The following is a 26,211-nucleotide window of genomic DNA, read 5'->3' as shown; positions in this document are numbered from 1 at the left end:
TTTTTTTTCTTAACATATATCGCATTATTTGCTTCAGAGGTACAGATCTGAGATTCAACAGTCTTGCACAAGTCACAGCGCTTACCAGAGCAGATACCCTCCCCAGTGTCCATCACCCAGTCACCCCATCCCTCCCACCCCACCCCCCACTCCAGCAACCCTCAATTTGTTTCCCTCGATTAAGAATTCCTCATATCAGTGATATCATATGGTACATGTCTTTCTCTGTTTGACTTATTTCACTCAACATAATACCCTCCAGTTCCATCCACGTCGTTGCAAATGGCAAGATCTCATTCCTTTTGATGGCTGCATAATATTCCATTGTATATATATACCACATCTTCTTTATCCAGTCATCTGTCGATGGACATCTTGGCTCTTTCCACAGTTTGGCTATTGTGGACATTGAGAGCAATGCATCTTTGGTGATCATCATCACTGTCAATTTGTTGTTCTGTGGAGTTCTAAGTTTGTATGTTTAACTCTATTACCATTTAATAGAACATTAAAAGGCAGAACATTCATTAGCCACCCAACGCAATGTAAGATCCTGTTTGGATTGTATGTATGTGTTTTCAGTATATTGCTATATTTTAAACTCTGGCCAGGAATCCATGAAAAGCATTTGCTTTTTCAAACTGGCAGGACTCTTCTCCAGTCACCTAACACACCACTGACTGCATCCAGCTCTCTTTAAAAGGAAAATCCGGCATTAACGCCAATAAATTCCCAATGTATAACTTGAATCTATGCATTTCTAGTCTCCTTCAACCCTATTCTCAGAGCACAGAGGAGTGTCACTCCAGTTTTCAAAAAGCTCATCACTCGACTTTTGTTCCTGATCTTATCTTTTCCTAGACTCTGGGTCTGCTCCGGATTGTCCCTTTGTAATAAATCCTTCCTCCCCGTTAAACAAAACAATAACAAAAACTCACTCAGCTTTGCCCTTTGCCTAACGGCTCCCTACATTCTCCTTTAGTCGATAATTAAGGTTCTGATACTTCTGTATTTCTTTATATACCACTTACTCTTTATCCAACTACGATCTAGATACCATCTCTCTACTGCAAGGGTTAGCGAACCTTTTTTCTGTAAAGGGCCAGATGGTATTGTAGGATTTGTTGGCCACATACGTCTCTGTCGCATACTCTAACTTAGTTTTGTTTTGTAACTCTAAGAATGTAAAAAAAAATCTCTCGTTTCGGGCTGGATTTGGTTTGCTGGCTGTAACGTGCAGAAAGCTGCTCTAGTTGAAACTGCTGTATTAATGATACCAAAAATTCTCAGTTTTGCTTGGGAGTCCTCTCTGCACGCGTTGAAAGCCGATTAAGGGACAGGCTGAAGGAAAGCAAACTGTTTGCTTTAATATGGATCAAAGCAGAGGAGCCGAATCAATAGGCTTCCTACGCAGCTCCAGGTGTCCCTCAACAATCGCGGCTACTTTTTCACCAGACTCGCCCTGGAATACACGGTAGAGAAGCAGACCAGCCAGCGTGCTCTCTGAGCAGAGCGGCGCCCAATCTGCAGTAAAGTAGAAATTCCCGTCCTGGGCTCACCAATCAGGGAAGCTCATTCTACCTCGGGAGTTAGGGGCGGAGCCAGCAGGCCCGCAGTTGGGCAGAAGCCCTCCTGCAGAAAGTCGTGGGCGGGCACAGGGAAGCCCGTGCTCTGCGGCACTCCAGGTCGCCAAATCTACTCAGACTCCTTCTTCATTTATTTCCACACGTTATTTGCAACACTTAACCCTGTTAAACACTTTCTTTTAATTTCTTCTCTCCCTTGGCTTCCAAGACACTATTTTCTCCGTTGCCGCCCTCTATCTGATCCTAAACCTTGGCGTTCCCCAGACCTCCTCTTTGGCCATCTTTTTTCATTCTGCATAGTTTTCTGGGTGATCTCCTTCACTTAGAGACTGTCAACTATCATCTTTATGTTTTCAATACCTAAATCTCCATCAGTAGCCGGGGTCTGTCTCATAGCCCAGAACTATAGAACCTAATGTATTTCCCCTATCTTGTGAACAGAAGAACCATCATCTACAAATTTGCCAGACACATTGGTTTCACCCTCACCTTTTGTAGGAACGTAGCACGTTTGGGGCTGAGATAGCAAAAAAACAAAACAAAACAAAAAACCTGCCTCTGTGCACCATCAGCAACTCTTCTGATTCAAAGGTAAATCATATAAATGGATAAAGGTTGGTGAGAGTATCTTACTTAGATGAGTGAGTGAATATATTTGTACAGCCGTCCCCGTCCCATGTATAAAAATACTTAATTTGGTGGCAGCATAATCAAGGTTGGTTTTGAGTACAGTGTCAAAGCCTGGCAGTGAGTAAAACAATTTCCCACCTGCATATGTGATTTCTCATCATTATAAAAAAGATGATTATCTTTACATTTTTACCATAAATGAAAGCAGGGCCACCATTATTACCTCTAGAGATAACATTATGATATTATTAAATTACTTTATTTCTGAGAAGAGTGAATCTGAATACTTAAAGTTTTATATGACCACAATTTATTTTTATTTTTTTATTTAGATTACTGATCCATTTGTAGTTTTTTAAATTTTATTTTGTTATGTTAATCACCATACATTACATCATTAGTTTTTGATGTAGTGTCCCATGATTCATTGTTTGCATATAACACCCAGTGCTCCATTCACTACCTGCCCTCTTTAATACCCATCACCAGGCTAACCCATCCCCCTAGCCCCCTCCCCTCTGGAACCCTCAGCCACAATTTATTTTTAAAATACTTGACAACAGTGGATCTTGTTAAAAGATGGAAATAAATCCTATACCTTAAAATTCAATAGCTATAATTTTATATCATGAAAATATTCATCATATGATTTTTTAAAGTTTTTCTAAAGATATTTTTTGTCATTTTTACTTCCTAGCACCCTGTGGAAGTCGTTCAACAGGTTCAGAAGGCACTGTTCTATCGCCAAACTATCCAAAAAATTACAGTGTTGGACATAATTGTGTTTATTCTATAGCAGTTCCCAAGGAGTTTGGTAAGTAATATTCATCTCATCGTATAGTATTTCATTCCAGACATGCTTTATTTTCTGCTACATGCTATTCAAAAATGTTAGTTTTTTTAATGAAAATATTCACTATTCATGAAGTGCTTTACCCTGTAATTCTTTTTAGATAGTAGCTTTGTAATAATAAAATTTTGAGGTCATTTTACTCAATCTGAATTTACAGTCAAGTACACAGGTGAACAACAATATAAAAATGAAAACAGGATTGTTTTTAATTTTTAAAAATAAGTACATCCAGTAACCTTGCAAGTGCCTTCATGTTGGAATTACATAAAATGGGAAATTACCAGAGCACGAAGCAAAGTGTGCTCTGTAAAATATGCATAAAGTCAAATATAGAACTATTATAATAATGAGAAAAGTATGTACCAAACAATCATATTGTTTTATACTTTTTTAAACACATTTCCAGGAAGAAAAGATTTTGGTTTTAAGTACCTAGTATCTGGGACAGCAGTGAATATGAAAAGACAGCAAAGGACATTTCAGCTCATCTTGTCAGCCTGACAATCTGTTCGGCATTGGCACTGAGAAGACAATGTTTCCTTTGCTGCCTTCACGTCTCCCTGATCACAAGTCTTAGAAGTCACTTACCTGGCTTCTAAAGGTTTTGGATCTAAGGTCCAGCTGGATCTCACCCAGGTTAAGCTCTGTTTATGGATGGATAGGCCAAGGACATTTAGTGAGCAGTACAGCATGGGAGAGAGGCTGAAAGTTCAGACTTCTGCAATTTAGATTTACAGTGTTGCGTTACGCAGTAAAGGATTTGCTACAGCTGCAATGAATGTGTGGGTCTGAATGACAAAGTGTTTTAGCAGAAGGACATGGATTTTATCATACCAAGATTTTTGGATCACATCTTGACTTAACGTTTCTGCTGATATATAAAATAAGCTGATGCTTCCAGTCCAATTTCTTATAACCTGGTATTACCTGTATATCCTCCTTCTCTCTCTTCTGAAACAAGTCCAAGATCTTCAACTTATTTGAGAGAACATTGTCCTCAGAAGTGAAGTACTAAACCTTGTGTTTAACCTTGATGTAGAAGGATGATGCCAGCATTGGCAAGGTGTCTGTTTCTTTACAAAATATCTCTTCTTTCTAGCATACTGATCGGTTAAATTAGAGTTGAGCTCTTTGAGAACGACAGTTTAGAAAGAAAAACAGTGTCCACTTAATTGTTTATTTATTTATTTTTTGCCTTTGGTGCCCCAAAATAGTCCTTTCCTTGCTACAGGGGTTTTTAGTCGCCAGATGCCAACAATATTACACGTTTGCTGACGGAACCCTAGCAAAGATGGTCCAGAAGGTTGCATGGCGATCTCAGTCCTCTTTATAAGCCATCAGTTTGTTCTATTAAATCTATTCTTGGGATGTCATGTGGCCAAAAAAAGAAAGGAAAATCAGACATTTCCTTTCCTGACACATAGACATGCTGGTCACCTAGAGAGATTTTACAGTAGCCAATGTGTGTTCAAAAAGGGAAGGAAAAAGTACTGATTAAAATAAAAGTAAAAGTAAATTAATGGATTTCTAAAGAATGGAATCTACTGTAGCAGACTTGATGTAAATTAAATGTAATCCTTTTAATGTAAAAAGTAATGCAACTAATAATCAGTGGTTTTTAATATTAATTTTTAAATACGTCTTAGATTATATGTGGATGAAAGCAAATGTTCTTTGGTTTATTAGTAAGGAAACTGATTTTATTTTTATAAATTTTGCATCATTCTGTATTTCAAACTACATATGAAGTCAGACAAACTTGGATTCTAATTTCAGCCTGTCACATCTTATAGCTCTGTCTTTGGACAAGTTACATATGCTCTTTGAGACTCAGTATCTTTATTTTTAAAATGGAGATCATTATGTCTGCAGAGCAGAGTTGTTGGGAGGGTGAATGAGATTCCATATATAAAATATATCTCACATAGTTCATGCTCATTATGAGTTTAAACATGCCAACTTTGAAGTCAGATTTCTGGCTTCAGAGCATAATTCATTACTCTTTCTCATTAGATAAGTCTCATTATTGGTCTGAATTTTACTTTTCTCATCTCTGAAATAGAGGTGATAAATGTCTACCTTATAGGGTTAGTTTATAATTAAATGACATAATATATGTAAGTGGCAAAATTGTACATAGTTAAGTCACATACACACAGAAATACACATGCACACACACGTTTATGTTCACATTTGTAGACACCCCACCGCCACTTACCAAAAAATATGTAATGAAATGACCTGAATTACTGGATTTATTAGGGTCTTAAGAGTAGCACAAATTTCTGTTTTGCTGCTTCTTCCTCTCATTCTCATAGTTTCCTTCTGTTGCCACTGTTTTATGACTTTTTGGTATCACTTCCTAACATATCATTTCTCACTTTTTTCTCTTCTTGTCACTTATCTCAAATTATAATCATTCCTTCTTCTGTATCTTTTATATGCTGACACTCCTAGAATTTTACTTTTTAAACATTTAGCATAATATCTGGCAAATACACTCAATTCATTCATTGAAATTGCATTTTTTACAAAGGTTAAGGTTCTACAGTTGCTATGTAAGGAGAAAATCACATACAGTCAACAGCATGCATGAGATTCCTTAACTCACCCATAATGATCATCTACATAATTTTGCATAAGACCTATAGTGTCTGAATAATTCTAATTTTCCTCTAATGTCAGAACAGTTTCTTTAGTTAATACCAGATGAGCTAGCTTGATTTTTTATAGGTCATGTGCTACCAAATTACTTTCATTTATTTATTTTGCCCAGTGTAGAATTGAATTCGTATCAGTTAAATGTGAACATAATATGACCTTACTTTACTGGTTGATTGAATGAGTATTATTCTGTCAGTCAATTCCTATCTTTCAGTTTTTATAGATAAGAAAATTGTCAATCCCTAATGCTTTCGTGAGCATCATTGAATTTCATTTGAACTTCAGATGTTAGGGTCACTTTGGTGATATTCATTCTGCAGGATTACGGTTGTTCTATATATGTAGAACTAGAATAATTCTGGATCATTGAGTAACATTTATTGATGTCAACAGTTAAGCTATTTCACTTGGATTTGGGGATTAAAAAATACCCTACCTTTCTATTAATAAAGTATGTTTTATTTTTCCTTCATTTTTCAATTTTTAATTACCCATTGTTGCCCTTTTATTGTTTGATTGTTTAAGCCTTCATGCAATGCATTATTTTTAAGTGCCAAAACATGCAAAGCATATTTTCAATTTTGAATTTGGTATAGATAAGATGCTTTAGAATGTGGGAGAACTGTTGACATTGTTAGATGAAAAAATGTTTTTGTTAATATGTATTTATACCTATAGAGTGTAGCAGCCAAAATCAAGCTATAGAGAGGGGAGAATTACAAAAGTTAGAGAATGTATGTTGTGGACTTCTATTTCTACAATTCTGGCTGAGATAAAGCAGGAGGAGCTAGGTTGGCAATGAGGTGGGGTATAGGTCAGAGGCTAATGTCTGTGTTTCTTTTCTCTTAGGATAGAAAATAATGAAGTTCTTATTTTAAAGCCCAAGAGAAAGAAAGACACAATAGACAGGGTAAAATTAAATATTTTAGATGGACCAATTGGTAAATCAAGATGCATGAAACAGTTTAAGGAGATAGGATTTTAAACAAAATACTGAAGGACCTCTTCATAATTCAGAAGAAATGATTCACAACTCATAACATAATACCTAAATTAGTTTCACATGGCATACTACTTTTTGAAATGATTATCCCTTTCTATCCTCCCACCCTCACTTCCCTTCAGTCACCCATTCCTCACATTCCAAGAGTATGTGTAAAAGAGAATGTATTAGTGTCTGAGGGCTACCATAACAAAATCACAAACTCGGTGGCTAAGCAACAGAAATTTATTCTCTCAGTTCTGGAGGCTGATCCCTGAAATCAAGTTATCGGTAGTGCCACACTCCCTCTGCGGGCCCCAGGGGAGAATCCTTCTTTGCTTTTTTCCAGCTCCTAGTGGCTTTCAGCAACCCTTGACCTTCTGTGGCTTATAGCTGCATCACTCTGATTTCTGACTCTGTCGTCACAAGACCTTTGCCGTTTGTGTGCCTCCTCTGTTTCTGTGTGTATCTCTGTCCTCTTATAAGGACACTGGTTGTTGGGCACATCCTAATCCAGTATGATTTCATATTAATATTTAATTAACTACATCTGCAATGACCCTGCTTCCAAATACAATGACATTCTGAACTCCTGGGTGGATACAAATTTGGCAGGGTGGGGGACGACACTATTCAACCCACTACAGAGGTTGAACTATATTACCATGGTTTTATGTAGAAAATCTTAACAAAAATTACTCTATAAAGCTTGTAGCAAATATTAGCTGTGTAGAATGCAAACTGACATTTAGATTTCTTGGAAAATTCCAACATGCAAATCACCTTGAGGATATCCAGAATAGTCTGTGGTGACTTAATTTTGTGTTTGGCCTCCCAGACAGTTTCACCTCCTAAAAGGCCCACCTTGAGAGAGCGCCGAATCCTAACCACTAGACCACCAGGGAAGCTACCTTGAATGTATATTTATTAAAGTACAAAGTCTTCCCCAAGACTAGCTTTCGAAAGTAGAATCTTGGAAGTAGGCATGAAAACTTTTTCAAGTTTTTTGTCTTCATTTTCCCAGTTAGTCTGCCCTCTCTTTATCTTCTGCTATTGGTGCTGTCTCTTGCTTGCATAGGTTTCAAATTTGTGAATTCCTAAATTACACAAAGTTGTCAGACTGGTCTACTCCGTACAAGGCGAACAGACAGTTACTAAAACCTTTTGGGTATTGCTGGAGGGACATTTTTGGTTTGTTTTGTTTTAGGTTGTTGACATCACCTTGAATATCTCTCCTACTTTCACATATTTTGTATTTGTTTCTTATTCACAACCATTATTTTTCCTATTTTTCATTGTAGGTCAATTTAGAAACATTTTTCCCTTGATGTTGCCTACAATATGGGGTTATAGCCGTGGGGTTTTTTGGTTTGTTTGTTTTTTTTTTTCTCAAACTTCACCGTAATATTATAGTATAAACACTGGTGATGATTAGATAATGAATATTTCATTAATTCTTATTATATTCATTAAATTTAGTATTTCTTTTCCATCTTATAGACTTAGGTAATTACAAAATGATTGTTAAATGCAATTTATTTTTGCAATACCGTATCTTTTACATTACTGTATTAACTGTTGGTCTATAAAAAGCATTTAAAAATTTAGGTCTTCTTAGAATTTAGAAGGAAAAAAGCAAAAACAGTGGATTAAAACTAAGATGTGCACACATGCACACACACACACTACATATATGTACACATATAAGTGTTTTTTAATTCTTGTAGATTTCTGTACTTTTTAATATGTACTACCGTAATTTTGACCTGCAGATGGAAAGTTAACTATTGTCATCTTGTGTGTTAAAACTAGTAGCCATTCTTTTACTCAGTGTATATTCTCCTCTAAAACTCAGAAACATATCTGACCATTTGTCTTTTGATCTTATATCTAGGTGGTTTTCAATGATCTGTTTTATTCAGCATCCCTTGTGTAATTTATGTTGTTGTTACCTAACTTTATACTTAATTGAGTAATTGAATCACTAATTTTCCCCAAATTGGAGTGACAAATTGTTTTGAGATTATTTTTGTATGCTCATTAGGTCAGTAAATCATGTCATTGGTATTCTGTTTTTCCTGGTGTGAAGTTTTCAGTAATGAATGAACACTTACGGTCAATAAAGGCTTTTTATATTTTATATTTAAAATGTACGACACTTAATTTTTTAACAGTGCATCACAACCAATGATTAGTGTTTTGTAAATATTGAATTTACTTGTCTAACAATGACAAATGTTCAGAAAATGTGTGTTTATTCAGAATGTATATTTACTATTTATCATTATTTGTTAGATATAGAACAACTGAAAAGAAAAGGATGCTCTCTTTTTAAAAATGAATGGTTCTATTAACGTCAATAGGAAGAAATGTGTATGTTGATTTTGCCCCTATAAGAGAGGAAATCCTTATTTTTGAGCCCAACATTTTAGAGTAAGGAAAGTGTCATTATTATATGTATCTATATTTATATTATTTAATTATTTGGGTACTATTTATATAATTAGATGAAGCCATGTTTGGTCACCAGCTAGACCAGGATCCTCCATCCAACTTTGGTTTGGATGTCAAGACTTATGACACCACACATGCACTAAGAAGGTATGAAAAGATATATTACTCATATAATGAGACTTTCTGGGAAGAGCAGGGCACAATCCAAAACTGGATTCTGTCAGATCCAAAATTGCTTAAGGAAACAAAGCTGGCTGGCTTTGGACTTTACTGTCGTGCTGGAGTGAAAGCTCCTACATGCTGGCCAGAGCTTATGCAGTTTGAAATTCCCATTTGTTCTAAAGGAGAGTGTACCCTGGGTTTCTTATTAGCTTGCCCCAGATAGGGAAGGAGTATGGCTTGAAACTTGCCATTAGTTAAACATCAAAAATGAATCGTACTTATCACAATTCACTCTTGGTGTTTGACTGATAAGTGAAATGTGTCATATTTTAACTTGTCTAAGCCACAATGTCCCTTTATAAGGCTTGCATCCAGAGATTGGTAAGGGACATGAAATTTCCATTGAATGTCTTGTTGCAGAGCTCAGCATTTTGAATCATGAGAAGTGAAATGATTGTGTTGATCACTATCAATAACAACTAGAACTCTGAAAAGGATATGGAGTGTCTTGATGAAGCCTTAGTATTATGGCTTTAGTATATGTAGAGATATGTGTTGCATTGATTTATTTTTGGAGTATGTCTGAGACAAGATTCCCAGAAATTTTTACCCCATAAGGGGCAACCTTGGACCACATGTTCAGACAATCGCCAGTGGCCCAAGGGTCTAAAACATATTCAGTTTTTTGACCAGGGCATCCAGTATAAAAACAACTATCCAAAGTTTGGGCAGTTGTACTGATCGTTGAGTCTTTAATCAGGAGTGTTTTGGTTAAAGTATTAAAAGCAGCAGCTTTCCAGGGTGTTCAATCATGTCAGTGATCTTGGTTGTACTGTCGGTAAGGTGTACAGATTCCCTTTCCTTTTTCACTCAGTTTGATCCCAAAAAGCTACTCAGGTAGCTAAGGGGTTCAGAAGAGGAAGCTCTGCAAAAGCATGGCATCTGGTAAGGAACTAAGGACCAGAAAAGCCACACCTTCATGCAGGTGGGGTAGGCAATAGGGCCCACATTTAGCTCTAATATGTAGCCGTCATTTCCCTTTTTAGCAAGGAGGGCTTAGTGGCCGTACTAAGTGCAGGGTACACTTCCATGACCCAAGGCACAATGGGCAGCTGAATGTAGAGAGCTATAGATTCAGAGGCTTTGAGAGCCTCTCTGTTTCCAAGAGATCCCAGTATGCAGGATTGCTACTGTAATGGCATATGACGTGGAGCTTAGAGGGGAATCTTCTCAGACCAGAAGTTCAGGGGCAACTTATGCCTATCATGAGTGGTTCAGAGACTCCAAGAGCAATGAAAGGAAGTTGCTAAAGTCTGTAGAGTAACAGTGTCTGTGGGACAGCACCTGTTGTATTATAATTTGGAAAGAGTATAGAGACATTTTTGTAGATGGCCCCGTTCAAGGTAGACCAGTTTACTAGTCACAGCATACATGGGCTTAAGTAAAATTATAAATTAGGAATATTTTGCCTTAAAATCCAAAAATTCCTAGAAGATTGTTTAGCAGGTTTCAGTAGTATGGTGCCATGAGGGTCAATATTTATTTCTTGAGACACCTGGCTAGCATGTGACTCTTGATTTCGGAGTTGTGGGTTCAAGCCCCACACTGGCTGTAGAGATTACATAAAAACAAAATCTTAAAAAAAAGTTTCTTCCTAATGGTGTCAGGAATGGAGTGGCTTTTGGCTGACCAAGTCATTTGTAGGGATTTAACTGAGGTGACAGGGCCTTCTGTTATGTGTGGGGAAATGAAACCTGTCCCTTTTGTGAGCTCCTTGTATTTGTATGTCTTAAGTGATTGTGGCAAATGCATCTCCATGAAGGAAGATGTCATCAGTGTGATATCATTACCTGTGCTCCTCAAGAATTTGAACACACTTATAATTTTGCCTACAAAAATGTATGCAGTGGCCAGACTATTGGAGACCTCATGGGTAGCCAGGTAGACTCTGTCTCTTCAAAGCTGAAGTCAAAAAGTGTTATATTCCATCATAGCTGAGAGCAAACTATGGCTGAGAGTCTGTAGAAATTGGTATTAAACAACATATGAGCCAAATAAATAATAACAAAATATTTACCAGATGATGATTGGATGGACCCAGTCATTTCAATAATATTGATTATGGGGCCCTTAACGGGTGGAAACACAGAACCACAGTAATCCACCATGAAGTACCATTCACTTTTCTGAGGGTTAAGAACAGCTAAATTGGGATGTTAAAGGGAGAAATATTGGGGATAAACACCCCTTCTCTAAATAAGTCTTTTATAAGGTGTTTCAATCTTTGAAAACTCTGTTTTGACTTATATTGGGCCATATTAACTATTTTAATTATGGAGAGAGGTCCATAGTGTCTCAATTTGTCAAACCTTCAGTAAGTGCCAAAGACATAATTTAACTTAGTTCGTTTTTGGTTAGAGTTTCCATGACTACCATCGGATATTTAGACTGGGCAATAATTCTGATGATTAAGACAAGGCATACTTCTTTGTTCACCATTTTATATTTCATAGCTCCTTTATATTGTAGGGTGTGTCTAAGTTCACTAGCTCTAAATTTACTGAAATCCCCAGGAATAACTATAATTTGGGCCTCTGTAATGATATAAGGCCATGAAAGTTTGCCACTTGGTGCATCTCAGTAGATATTAAACTTATTCAAAATCTGTGCTATAGAGGTGCAAAAGATAATTAGAAACATTTTATATTTTCACTTTATAAAGTCTTGTGGTAAACTTGGATTTCTAATTTGGTCAAATTGTGGATCTCTTTCTCAGTTTTTTGTTTCCTCCTCACCTTGTGTGTTTGTTTGTTTAATGGTTAACTAGATATAATTTGGAGGAGGGGTAACCTCTTTACCCTGCTCATATTCATAAGATTCTTTGTCTAGAAAGTGTCAGATCTGTAACATGAGGGCTAGGGTCTTCCCCTGTAACAATTGTTTCTTTATAGGGTTTAAGGATCCAGAGTTTAAGTAGAGTTTTAATTACCTCTTTAATTTTTTATGGCATAGATGCCATAAGTGTTTGTTTTTTCTCTATAAGCATAACAGGCCTGTTACAGACAGGCCTGGGCAGCAGTAATAGCAAAAGCATTTTCATGGAGTCTTAGTGAGTCATCTGCTTCTAGGAGTGTAGACCTCAGTGTGCTACATGGTAACTGCCCTTCCACACAAGTGGCCACCCAGCAGCCCTATAAATTGCACAAGGTATCGGTACTTTTCCTGAGAATTCTATGGAAGAAGCACCAATTCGTTGTTGAGACTCACAACCAATAGTCATAACATAAAACTGTTCCTCTGAACTTTGCATTAGTCACAGCTTATGCCGTAATCAAGACATAAAATTCCACGTGAGGCACACAGATAGGATCAGGCTTGACACAACCCAGCGGTGGTATTGTAGTAACTTTAAGGAGGGCTTTAACTCTTGTTTCTAAATGCCAATCATCAAAATTTCTGGTGTAGGTTGATTAAATCTGTGATAAAAATTCTGTAGAACTCAGCAAATACAGCACAAAGCCGCATAGCTCAAAGTGCAAGATTGCTAGCAGGTAAAAGAACCAGTTTCTAAACCAAAGCAAGAGAAGAAAGATGCTCAGTTACGTTATTTATCACCTGGACACCTCCTCACTGCTTCAGTTGTTGAGCTTACTCGACTCTCAGTTTGGATTTTGAGACGGATTACACTACACAAACAATATGGGAGCATGAAAATTTTTAATTAGTCACATAATGATGCTTTCTGGGAAGAGAAGGACAGGCTCCCAAACAGGTCCCAAATGACGTGAGACAGCAGGGAAGGGAGAGAAGCTTTGGAGTTCTGTCCAAATAGGTGGGTAGTGGTGTGAGGGTTCCTGTGTTCATGGCAGTGCCTTAGTGGTTTCAACTTTCCATTAGTGCCAAAGGAAGGAGAACTCGGGCGTTCTCATCAGCTTGCTCAGATGTGTGGCCGAAGAGGAAGGGGAGCAGCGAGGCTTGAAATCTGCCAGCAGTCAAACATCTAAATATGCCTGTGGTCCCTTTAGTACAAGATGTAATTTATAAAGCTGCAATTTATAGATTATATAACATCATGTCTTAAATATATTGATATATATCATAACTTCCTATTGCCATTATGTTCGCTTTCCACTTAAAAAAATTATTTCCTTTCAGCCTCCAAGAAAATGAGTATAATATGCTCTAGAATTTTATTAGCTGAATTCTTAAAATAACTGTCAAATGATCTATTAGGTCATTATGGTAAATGTATATTTGCATCCATTATGTAATGGATGTCAATGTTGATGTTTCAAATTTCTCTCATTTTTAAAAAAATCAGTTATAGGAAATAAATGATGCTTAATAATTCAGAAGAAAACTTTGGAAAATATAGTACAGAAATATCAGTCTAGACATTTTACGATAATTTGTTTAAATGGTGATTATGATGTTTCACCATATTAATATTTTTTCCATTTATATTCACTTTTATTTTTTGCTGTATTTTACCAAGTTGGTAAGTTCAGTGGCTGCCCCATCAGGCTGTTTAATACCAGTTGGCATCAGATTGCTGACGATTATTTTGTATTAAAATTCAAAGTCATAAAGTCAGTGATGGTAACAATAATAAACTAAAAAGAAGATTGAACAGTTGTTGTGGAATACTGGAAAAAAAAAACTGTTCTGGGAGTCCACAGGTCTGGATTGTGGTCCTTTATCTGCCTCTAATTGGCCGTGTAACCTTAAGTAAGTTATTTAAGCTTTCTGGACCTCATTTTTTTAATCTATAAGATGAAAATCTCTGATTCAATGGTCTGGAACTTGCCAACTTAAAAAATATATATATATGCAATTTACTTTTAAATTCAAAGAGTATGCTCTTAGTAGTTAGAGAAGTAAAATACAGTAAAGTACTACCAAACTTTCTGATAATTCAAGAGTCTAATCTTAGAATTACGTGAATTTGTGTGATTTTAGTTAATTCCAAAAATGACTATAAATTTAGTATAAATTCTGAATCTTTTATGTTCCTGAAAAAAGTAAAATAAGTTATGTAACAGCATTATGCTATATTCTCCTTTTTAAATTTTCTTTCTTTTTCTTTTCTGATTTTTAATGCATCAGAATATCCTTGGTTATCTTTACTTTTGTCACCTCTATCATTAAAGTTCCATAAGTATTTTTGAGGGCGCTTATTTTTCAGTCACTACAAATGTTAGAAAATTATTTTCTACTCTACTCCAATACTTGTATTTAGGTACAAGATAATTCCTTGGATAAACTCAAATATTCATATATAGGGAGAAAACTTTACCTACAGAATTTTACTGTAAATTTGATGGTCTCCCCTTAAGAACTCAATAGGGGGGAATATTTGAAATAATGAAAAGGAATAAAAACAACAACACTGTTCTCTATATGTATTCATAACTTTTTCTGGAAGAGTTCTTATGGAGAAGTCATTAACCAAAGTCTTTTTTAGTGTTTCATTATTCTGTCATGCAGAATCACATTTGTAATATTTTACACTATGACAGATGAAAGCTAGAAGATAAATGATTCACAAAAACACACAGCATGCCACAGGCAGAACCTTTTGTAAACATGGAATTCCCATCATTTTTGCCACTTTCTCACTGATATTTCAGGATGGTATAATGATCTCTAATTGTTTAACACTGCAATTCAGTGCTGATTACAATTAAAATACATTTTTTCTTCTGTTTTGGTGATTTATGATTTAATTTTTCTGCTTTAGACCCATCAAAATGTTAGAATTTTTAAGTGATTCATTTATTTGAAAGCTCAAATTGTATTTCAAATAAGTTAAAGGATTGATGGTGTTTATTTTGTGGTCGGTATACAAATACATGGTGCACATCACACACTACAGAAATGTGGTTCCAGGCTGTGAGTTAAAGGAATTTAAGATTCTCTTACAGTTTATATAAACTCTTACTATATCAACCTAGCTGTTTTTGCTGAACAGGTAAAACTCCAAAATAGATGTGTAACTAAAATATTTTCCGAATTCACAAAAGCCGTTATCTACTGAAAAACCAAACTACAGAGTTTCATCTGTCATATTGCTTCTCTTAGCAAACTTTCATATAAGGTATTTTTTAAACCTAGTATAATATTTATTTTATTTCAACAGATATTGCCAATTAAAATTCAAATTAAAAGCATTGATTTGGGGGTGTCTGGGTGACTCACTCGTTTAAGCATCTGACTCTTGGTTTCAGCTCAGGTCATGATCTCAGGGTCATGAGATTGAGCCCTGCATCAAGCTCCACACTTAGCATAGAGTCTCCTTGGGATTCTCCCTCTCCCTCTGCCCCTCCCCCACTCATGCCCCTCTCTTTCTCTCTCTCAAATGAATAAACAAAATATTTAAAAAGATAAAAATAAAAGCATTGATTTAATGGCAGATGATATAAATGAGATCAGGATGTGGGCATAGTAAGGAATGGCATTACTGTGGTTTCACCTTCTTGAAAGCAAATTCTACAATCTTTACAACACAGGATGGTCTGAACAAAGTTCATCTGTGGAATGAATATGATTTTCAATCTAATATGTTTGCAGTGTTTCATTTAGAAGTATGGGAACTTAATGACTTCCTTTCCCTTTTTCTCATCCCTTTGCTTTTCTCCACCATCTCTAAATTCAGAGAAATATACTACTATTAACTCTAACCACATTGTGAGTAGAGACTATATTATATTGCTTGTAAGTGGTAATTATTCAGTAATTGTATCAACTATTTATTTAAACAGTATGTGCACGCTCAGCCTTGAGCTAGAATCTGAGTTTACAGGTTATGTAAACAGTGGTTCTTGCCCTTCAGGAGATCATAAGAAAGGCATTCGATAAAGGAACAGTTTATTTAAAAAAGATTATGGAAACTGCTATAATAGATGTTTGTGAGGATGCTAAGGAAACACATAAGAGGAACACCTAAGGCAGACTGATGGCAGGTTTGGGAGATGGGGGTCACAGTGTCAGAAACATTTACCTGATGAAATACTGTGTGGCCTGAGTCTTAGAGAATGTGCAATTGTTAGTCTCTTAAAGAACAATATTCCAGCCAGACAGAACAACACGGGCAAAGGCGTAGATATATGGTACATGGTTTCTCAAAGGAACTACATATTTTTCTCTCTGGTTGAAGAGCAGAGCACCACTCAGAAACTAATATGCTTGAAACCAGAGAAGCAGACAGAGACGAGATTATGGAAAGCTGTGTATGCCATGTTTAAATCAATTCAAAAATGTTTTTTGAGTTCCCACTGCTTCAGAGAGACATTTTCTAGGCTGAGGATATCTGATGCCCGACGAGACAGAAAACCTTAATTGGTCTCATTATCATATACTCTACTTCTGTAGTCGGGCAATCTAGGGATAATATTCAGCTGGTACATACTGGCAGAGCCATTTTACTTGTTAGAATTTTGAAATATTTCCCTGCTATTGCCGGTCTCCTGAACAATCCCACATTCCTCTGGCCACCAAGCACCTTTCCCTGGCCCTTCCCCCGGAAACTGAAGGGGTAATACCCAGCCTAATATCAGTTCTGACTGGGCTGTGCCCATGTCATATTGATTAAATAATTTGGGAGTCCCCCCCATAAATATAATTGAATACACTCAAACCTACACACACACACACACACACACACACAAATATGATCCCAAATTCTGCTAATGGGAGTGAACGGTGAAAAAGAAAACAAACGCAGAAAGGTCAAATTTAGATTAGGGAGATGAGTGAAGATTGCAATATTTTGTAAAATGAAGGATAAATACGAGGTTAAAATGTATCATGTATGCTGTAGGAACTAATGAAGCTATTTAAGCAGGAAAACAACAGCTTGATGGACATTTTAGGTTTGTCATTTGTGGCAGGGAAGACAGGCTGAGAGGCACAGGTGAGAAGCAGTGAAAAGCTAATTTAGACAGTGGGAGAAGGGAGGAAACTGATTGTAGGGAGTGCTAGAGAGGAATACACAAATGTATAGTAGAGTTACTGTTCTTGAGTAATTCATGGTCTGGAGAGGGAATGATGGAAATGCAATTATGTATATAGATATATAAGTAGAAAGGGCAAAGGGACATCACACAGGCGATGAGACCTGGAGCCCAGGTCCATCCTAATATCTGGACATGAGCCTAATCCAGACTCCAATCATAAGTTTGCAGGTTCTGAAATTCAATGTTGAAACTTTAGGAGATTGGTTCACATTGATTCCCACTCTCCAAGCCCAGAGGAGATGATTTATAAATCGCAATGCCAATTACCAATTTATTGTGAAAGAATATCCAGCAAGCTTATCAGTCCTGGCCATTTGCCTAGGACCCTCCATATTGGTGAATAAATTTACTCCTTAGACAAATTAATATAATTATCAAATTATAGATCAGAAGTTTATTGAATATTAAGGACACTAGAAAAGGATATTGATGTACTTATGGGAAATTTATATCATACTACTAGAGCTGGAAGAAATATTCTTAACTACACTAGAGAAAGGAATTTCTTTCTTTAGAATTTACTACATCAGACTTTACAAAAGTATCAGGAGGGAGCATTAATACATGGTGAGAAGGTTGGGCAGAAAACCTGAAAAAAGTTTGTAATCACTGGGTAAAGAAGCTTGAAATCCTTTTTGATTTATTTCCTCTAAGCCTTTTCAGAACAGCTAATATGCCAATGTGCATGTCATCCACGTGTGCATGTGTGTGAGTCTGTATGTGTGTACGTTCATTTATATATATTTGGTTAGGCATTTTTTTTAAGTTGCAGCCCAAAAAATATTGAACGAATGTGTAAGCTCTTTGTGGTCAGAAGTTAAATTTTGTTATTGAAATGTAAGAGCTGACAATTTTTGTCACATTAAAACATATATATATATATAGAGAGAGAGAGAGAGAGAGAGACTATGTGAATGATAGGATTAAGAAATTAATCAAGTCACCCTTTATACTGGATGAGGATAACACATTCTTATATTTTTCCCAGACTTTTATCTACCATATTTAGTAACCATAAGATTAGTATATTCATGTTTCACTTTGATAACTCTGTTTTAATATTCATAAAATTAGGCTACACCTAATTTCTTAAGGAACCTCTTGCAATTGATTATTTTATATGCAGACAACAACTCACATTCTGTCATTGGCTCTAACTTATTTTATTGATCTACATTTGGCCACCAATTAAAACATTTTAAACACAGGTATTATAAGTAAACCTCATACACAAAAATCATAATTGTTTACATTATAAAAAATAACATTTGTTAAGTTGAAAATGAATCTTTGAAGTTACAAAATTGTTGTTTTTATTGTCAGTGTCATTATCTCTCTTTAGATTGTTTGGAAATAGTGAGCCTGTACAATTTTGTTGAGGATTTCTAGTTTAAACTGTGATTATCAAGAGGCATAATGCTGTTAGAATCCCAGAGCATGTTCTGTGACTCATATTTCCTGCTCAAATACTTCAGTGAATTTTGTGGTGAAATATTCTCTGAAACTCTTATAATATATGATATAATATAAAATGTTACAGTTCACATGCCCCAAATCCACATGTTCAAGAAATGGAATTTCCCATCTTGTCCAGAGTTTTCTCTAAATGTCTAAAGTTTAAACAACACCAGCAGAGTAATGATGGAGAGTTTGGGAGCAGGGCAGAGGTGAGGGGGAACTGGGGAAAGGTTAAAATGTAGCATGTGGTCCTATAGGAACTACTGAGGTATATCCTCATTCTTTTTTGATCCAAGTGCCAATACAGAATCTGCTGCTTCATCTTTCTTATCATGCCTTCACCTGATTTCTCCCAAGATGCATCTGAATGCCTAGGTGGGCAGGACTTTGTTAAGGATTGATGCTTACCTAAATTTCTTCCAAGAATTGAGGCCCAAGTACCTCCTTATCCCACTCAAAGATGCCTCTCGGTGTTTGGCTTGGAGAGGACTGTATGCACACACCTTGGAGACTCTCAGTTTCTAAGCTCGTCTGTGCAAGCTCCTCTCTTCCTTCCCAGTATAGGAAGGCTCTACCCAGGATGTTGGTGGCACAGGAGGAATAGGGCAGAGGAGTAAGTTCATCTACCTAGCCAATCGTATTTCCAAATATTTTTTATTTTGATGATTAGACTTTTGAAGTTCAAAAGATGTGGATCTGACCATTATTTGTATTCTGTCATGTCGTCCATTCCCCTAAGGTATATAGTAGGACTAGAGTTGGAATTATATATGAGAAAAAGCTGCAAGGTGTAAAGTTCTGTGGGTGTAGGGAGAAAACATCAATAAATATCACAAAATATTTCCTGCATTTTATAAATCAATTTGAAATAGAGATTCATGTATTATTTTAGTTTTGCTTATAATTTCTCAGGAACACATTTGTTGTATAATTTATAATTGATAGATTAATCTTTGTATTCTTTTTCTTTTTTTTAAGATTTTATTTATTTATTTGAGCGAAAGACAGCAAGCATGAGCAGGGGGGCGGGGCAGAGAGAGAAGGAGACTCCCTCCTGAGCAGGGAGCCTGACTCCGGGCTCCACCCTGAGATCATGACCTGAGCCTAAGGCAGATGCCTAACTGACGGAGCCACCCAGGCGCCCCTCTTTTTCTTTAAAATGATTTTTTTTACAACATCTTCTGAGCTTGCTTTCATAATTATTGAGGGTTTGTGTCTAGACATATCCTAAAACATATCCTCTGCTGTCAGGGAAAAACTTGATAGCAATAAGAGCTGGATTTCAGGTTTTTATCAGGATTTTTTTTGATTTTGTTTTTTTGTTTTTTGTTTTTTTTTAATTTTCTTTTTAAAGATTTTATTTATTTGACAGAGAGAGACACAGTGAGAGGGGGAACACAAGCAGGGGCAAGGGGAGAGGGAGAAGCAGGCTCCCCGCTGAGCAGGGAGCCCAATGCGGGGCTCCATCCTAGGACCCTGGGATCATGACCTGAGCCAAAGGCAGCCGCTTGAAGACTGAGCCACCCAGGTGCCCCTGTTTTGTTTTTTTTAAGTAATCTCTATGCCCAACAGGGGCTGGAACTCATGACCCTGAGATCAAGAGCCGCATGGAACATGCTCCACCAGCTGAGCCAGCCAGGTGCCCTTGGGTTCCAGTTTTATCACCACTATGACTTCAGGCAAATCATTTATCTTCTCTGAGATGATCTCCTATAAAATAGAAATAATTATCTTGGCCCTCTACCCTAATCCATAAGATCACTAAGAGCATAAAACAAGAAATGTGTGTGCACACAGGCACGATCATGTTGTAAAGTGTAGGACCCCCTGTAAAGGTTAGTAATAATCTTTTCAATGTTTTTGTTTTCTCACTGATTAATTTTAAGAAGTATAACAATTCAAGAACTCTATTTTAAATATATTTTTGAGTATGAACAAGATTTAGTTCCACTTACTTTCTTCAGATAATAGACTCTTCTCCACCCCAGGAAGTACATACATGTTTTATTAATAGTATTTATTCCACAGAACCATTTGTCTCTACTTAGTGTTGACTGCACTTGAGAAGAAACTCTGTACCAGAATTCTTTATTGAACGAAACCTGAGCTCCACAGACTGCTGATTACTAGGTTTGCCTATCTGATGATCACCCTCACCAATTCGCGAAATTCTTCTAAGATTTACCAGGTTGTTTGCTTTCCATTTTTGCTGATTTCTGCTACAATTGCTCTGTGGATTTCCTGTTTGAAAAATAAAGTCCACATTCACAGTTTTTACCTACTTACAAAGCATATGAGACATTCTCTTCCAGCTCTCTACCACCCATTTTTTTTCATAACATTTGAAACATAATCATCCTCCATATTTTTCTGCTGTAAAATTTTGTTTTCTATTTTCTAGGAAATGATATGATATCTGGAATTTGTTTCCAAATAATCTCAGAAACTGGGGCTGATGTGGTTTTTACAGATGAAACTAGACTCTTCAATGAGTAGATAATTTAAATTTTTCTGTACAAAAAATGTTTATAAAAATCAATTGATCTTTTACCAGTATTATTTGTAAAAATAAGAATGGGATAAAAATAAATATAAAAATATATACCTTTTGTATTTTTAATCCTCAACTTGTATCACTGAGAGTTGATAGAGGATAGTCTGAGATCATTTTCCCACTGAGGCAGCCTGCTGTGTGATGTTCTATCAGTTTCTTATTTTCTCATTCCTTAGATTTCCTTGGATTTGAATAGGTATGATATCTTTCTAGGACTAAAAGACCATGTCCTACCTTTATCAATCAGTTAACAAGCTGTGTGAAAGCTGGATGAGTCATTTATTATTTCTGGATCTCAGCAGTTTCCTCATCTCTAAGATGAGGGAACTGAAAAAAATTTTCTTCTCTTTTTTGTTAAGTAAGCTCCACGTCCAGCATGGAGCCCAATACGGGGCTTGAACTCATGACCCTGAGATCAAGACCTGAGCTGAGATCAAAAGTCAGATGCTTAACTGACTAAGCCACCCAGGCACCCCACCCCATTTCTATTTTTTACTGTACATTTCTTTAGTTTTGATTATTTCTTGACCTATTTATTATGCTCTATTTCTCCGACAACTCTGTGCATTTCTATCCTAGTTTTGCCATTCACTTTCTGGTTACTTTGGTCAAGTTACTTACTCATATTTCTTTATTTGAGGACATAACTAATCCAGCCTAATGGCTTTCTAGCAAGAATCAAGAAATAATTTATTTAGAACACTTATCATAGTTCATGGCATGTACTAAATGCTCAGTTAATTTTAACTAACATTTGCAGTAACATCACCTCTTTTAGGTAATTTTTTTTTCTTAACAGCATTTAATTTTTTTTTTCTATTCACTGTATTTCATGTATCATGAAGACATCAGAAGACAGGAAATATAATGCTGTAAAATATTTTAGGAAGTAGATTTTTTACAACTTATGTTTCAGTGATAGAAGTAACCACATAATAGTTATTGAAAAGTAAGGTAAAATAAACAAAATCACTTGATTTATCTGTGTAGCGTATTACCTGAGCAGTATATGTTTTTTGATTACAATGATGTTCTGGTAAGTAAAGGCTTATTTCAGATTTTAATTGGTTGACTCTCTCTGTGTAGTCAAGTGAACTGACTCATTCATTTATATGACGAGATGGCCAGAGCAGCCATGTCCTGACAGAACACAGAATGATGTTACATCTGCCTAGGTTAGTTGTTTGAGCTCTCAAACCAGGAATTAAAGAAAAAAAAAATGTATTATTTAAACAAGCAACGTATAGGCACCATAATTACCAGATAATCAATTGCTAAGTGAAAACACCGAAAATAGCCTCCTAAAGAGTTAAAGCTATCATTAGAAATGCCTCAAAATCTCAATAAAATCTTGCCTTTCCACCTAGTATTGCACATCTTTGATGAATGAAAGTTACATCTATTGGATTCTGTGGTCATTTCTCTGTTTAAGAAATTTTCAAGAAAATTTAATCACAACAATTTTGCTAGCTTAGAAAACATGGTTTCATTTTTGCCTACTCTTAATTTCTTAAACTTTATGCATACATTTTTAGAAATGGTATGTCATACTTTTAAAATAACTATGTTTCACATCAGCTCTTTTATTCTTCAATTAAAGATCCTCGTGTTTTCAAGAAGCTAAGAGTGTGTTGGTATGATGTACATATTTTAAATTTGTCTCCCAACAACTTATTAAAAACTCTAACCTAGCACAGAAGAAGAATATTTCCAAAAACCCTAGATAAGGGTTCATTTTATAACTTCTCATTCTTTTATATCCAAGGTCAATTTTGTAGTTTGGTGAGATTTAAACAGTGTAACATAGGGAAGTCTAGGATTGGCTATATTATCTCACTTTCCTCTTAACCTGAGAATCTTGCAAGCTTTATGGCAGTGTGGTCTGGCAGATTGTATATAAACAGATCATAAATCACAGCTGGGGAGGATTTCAGTCACTGGTTCAGTGGCGGAAATGTAAGCCAAATGAGCAGATGCCTTGGGGAAAATTTGTATCTAACCAAGATAATAAATTATTCCAAGCTTTGTTTAAAAAAAAAAAAGTTCTATATAAGATCTTCACATCCAATAAAACAGAAACACCATTAAAATCTAAAAATAAAAATCTAACTTTTAAAAGATTGTATTTATAAATAATTATTAATTTGATTTGCAAACAGTATTAAAAGGCCATATGATTAAACAAGTTGAAAAAAGACAGTACACCTAAAAAAGAATAGTTTTACTTTTAAATCACATTGAATGCTTTCTAAAACCTTTAAGAATAATGCTTTACATTCCTTTAAAAAATGTATTTTTTGGCTTATTTTTAAATATATTAATTGTAGAAAAAAGAAAATACAAAACACAAAGAAAAAGCTTGTTTTAAACCATCCATGACTCCACTATTTAGAGATAATTAAACATTTAAGCTTTTTTCTTTCTAGTAATTTATGTGTTTTAATAAAATAGTAAACATAAAATATGTATTATTTTCTATCCCATTTTTTTTGCCAACTTCATGTTAAGTATTTTCTTACGCTTCTAAATATTTTTCAACATCATGAGTTTTTTTTTTTTAATGTTTTATTTATTTATTCATGAGAGTCACAGGGAGAGAGAGAGAGAGAGAGAGGCAGAGGGAGAAGCAGGTTCCCCGCTGAGCAGGGAGCCCGATGCGGGGCTCGATCCCAGGACCCTGGGATCATGACCTGAGCCGAAGGCAGACGCTTAACCATCTGAGCCACCCAGGCGCCCCAACATCACGAGTTTTAATAAGTTGCATAATATTTATTCCATCATCTATTGGTACCAAAGTTTATTTAACCATTTCTATAAGCCTGGACATTCAGATCATCTCTCCTCCCTACTTTCTTTTTTCCTTTACAAATATCATTAGTAAAAACACATTTCCCAGAAGGAGAATTGCTAAGTCAGAGGGCATGAACTTTTGAAGCTCCTGATGATACGTATTTCTAAATTGCTTCCCAGAAAGGTTTAGCCAATTGATAGTCCCACCAGAAAGTGTAAGAAATTGCCTACATCATTGAAATCAATTGCTCTTTTGAAGAAAAGTTTATGCCATCAGATAGAAGCTGCAGGCCGGTCAACTACAAATTCAAAAGCATTTCCTATAATTACAGGAAAAAGACATTCAGTAGGAGCCTCATGGGATGCTCATATCCAGATGAACTCATCAAGTTCAGCCTTCAGCTTTGCTGTTTCCAAACCAAGGTTTGAAAAGGTCTCTAGGGACTCAGGCTCTTCAACCACACTTACTTATAAGTCAGATGACACTTTGTTAATTTACACAAAAGAAGGTATGTGCCAAATAGTCCAGAATACTAATTTTAGCAAACCAGTACACTCTCTCTCTCTGAATGCAAGTCTTCTTAGAAAACTAAAATCTGAAGATTTTTTAGTACAGAATCATTTTATAAAATAATTCAATGATAGTAAGTTACAGTTTCAAACTATGACAACCTAAGCCATGCTGTTTTGCTAAGATTATATCCTCATGTTGCTTGACCAACAAGCAATCGCTCTTTAACTTTCTTTGGGTATCACCTTTCACTTATGACATCTTAGTTTGGGTGTCTGGCAGCTTATAAGACTATAGTATATCAATTTTCATTAGGTTGGTATTTTGAAATCATTGTGCTCTCATCAGCAAAATTATTAAAAGAGCTTATAACTGGATGTTTACAGCCATCCCACCTTCTTCATGTTGTTGTTGTTTGTTTTGTTTTGTTTCTTACCACATTTCCATTCCAGAAGTGAAATTTTTAAAGCTTCTATATTCTAGTGGTTCAAACTATATGTGAAATGCACTGTTCTGTATACTAATTACAATGTAAGAAAATGAATTAGTCTTACATTTTATTTTTCAGAGATCATATTAACCTTTGATAATCTGGTTCTTAAATTTGCAGACAGCCTAATGTTTAAATCTAGCTTCCATTTTTAATAGAAATAGAACACAATACAAGTTTTTTAACCTCTCCAGGCCTCAGATTCCTCATCTGTAAGATGAAGATAATTATCTTATAGAGTTATTAGGAGAATTTCCCATATAAAGTAATTATATACTAGTGCCCAGGATGTAGAAAATGCTCAGTAAATCACATATATAACATATATTTACATATATGTTATATATGTAATTTATCTCTCCTCAATTTACAAAATATATTCTTAGCCATGTAAGAGTGTATTACTAATTGGGCAAATCTGGAGAATATTCCTGTTAGAACTTTAGAACAAAGCAAAGATGACTACAAGCCTTACTATGTAATTTTATTTTAGAAGTGTCATAAGATATGAGACAGGTATATAGATATTCAACAGAAAGTGGCAGAATATCATTACTTGCAATTGATACAATTCCACATTAGAAAATTGAAAGAAATCAAATTAAGCTTTTAAAAGGTAATAAAACTGAATAAAAGATAAATATGCATTGACTTCTATATAACAGTAATAACTAGGAAGAAATGTATTTAAAACAGGTTGCATGATTTCCTCACATGATTTCCTCAGAAGCTTCTGAGTAAAAGATTTCCAAAATCTGAGTCATTAAGCCTTTTTTAAAGCTAAATTCTAAGACTCAGATGCTGATGAATTAATTATAGAATGTTATATGATTAGCTTTTACTTTTTCAAAAAATGGTGATTAAATGTCTTAAAGGAGATTTCAATATAGATTAAGAGATAAAATATACCATACGTATAGCTGATGGAAAGTGGTAAGCACCTATAAAAAATACCATATATTATAAAATGGAAACTGAAAACACGGGCGATGTTGGACTGGGATTTGAATGACTTATAATTATCTTCCAGTCTTCAGATGAATCTAGAAAGACAGTCCAAAA

At 35.5% G+C, this 26,211-nt stretch overlaps 1 protein-coding gene across 3 annotated transcripts in view; it reads left to right on the top strand.

Annotated features, from left to right (window-relative positions):
• CSMD3 (CUB and Sushi multiple domains 3) overlaps positions 1-26,211 on the top strand; it is a 1,201,062-nt gene that overhangs the window by 973,281 nt on the left and 201,570 nt on the right. For all 3 annotated transcript variants that reach the window (XM_035011782.1, XM_035011781.1, XM_035011780.1), the window contains one exon: positions 2,914-3,030. In XM_035011782.1, coding sequence (XP_034867673.1) covers positions 2,914-3,030 — 117 coding nt within the window. The remainder of the gene's footprint in view (positions 1-2,913; positions 3,031-26,211) is intronic.

The sequence above is a fragment of the Mirounga leonina genome, unplaced genomic scaffold (assembly GCF_011800145.1).
Source record: "Mirounga leonina isolate KUSES-001 unplaced genomic scaffold, KU_Mleo_1.0 Mir_165, whole genome shotgun sequence".
NCBI lineage: Eukaryota > Metazoa > Chordata > Mammalia > Carnivora > Phocidae > Mirounga > Mirounga leonina.
The sequence above is the reverse complement of the archived record's forward strand: the minus strand, read 5'-3'. Positions and strand labels throughout refer to the sequence as shown.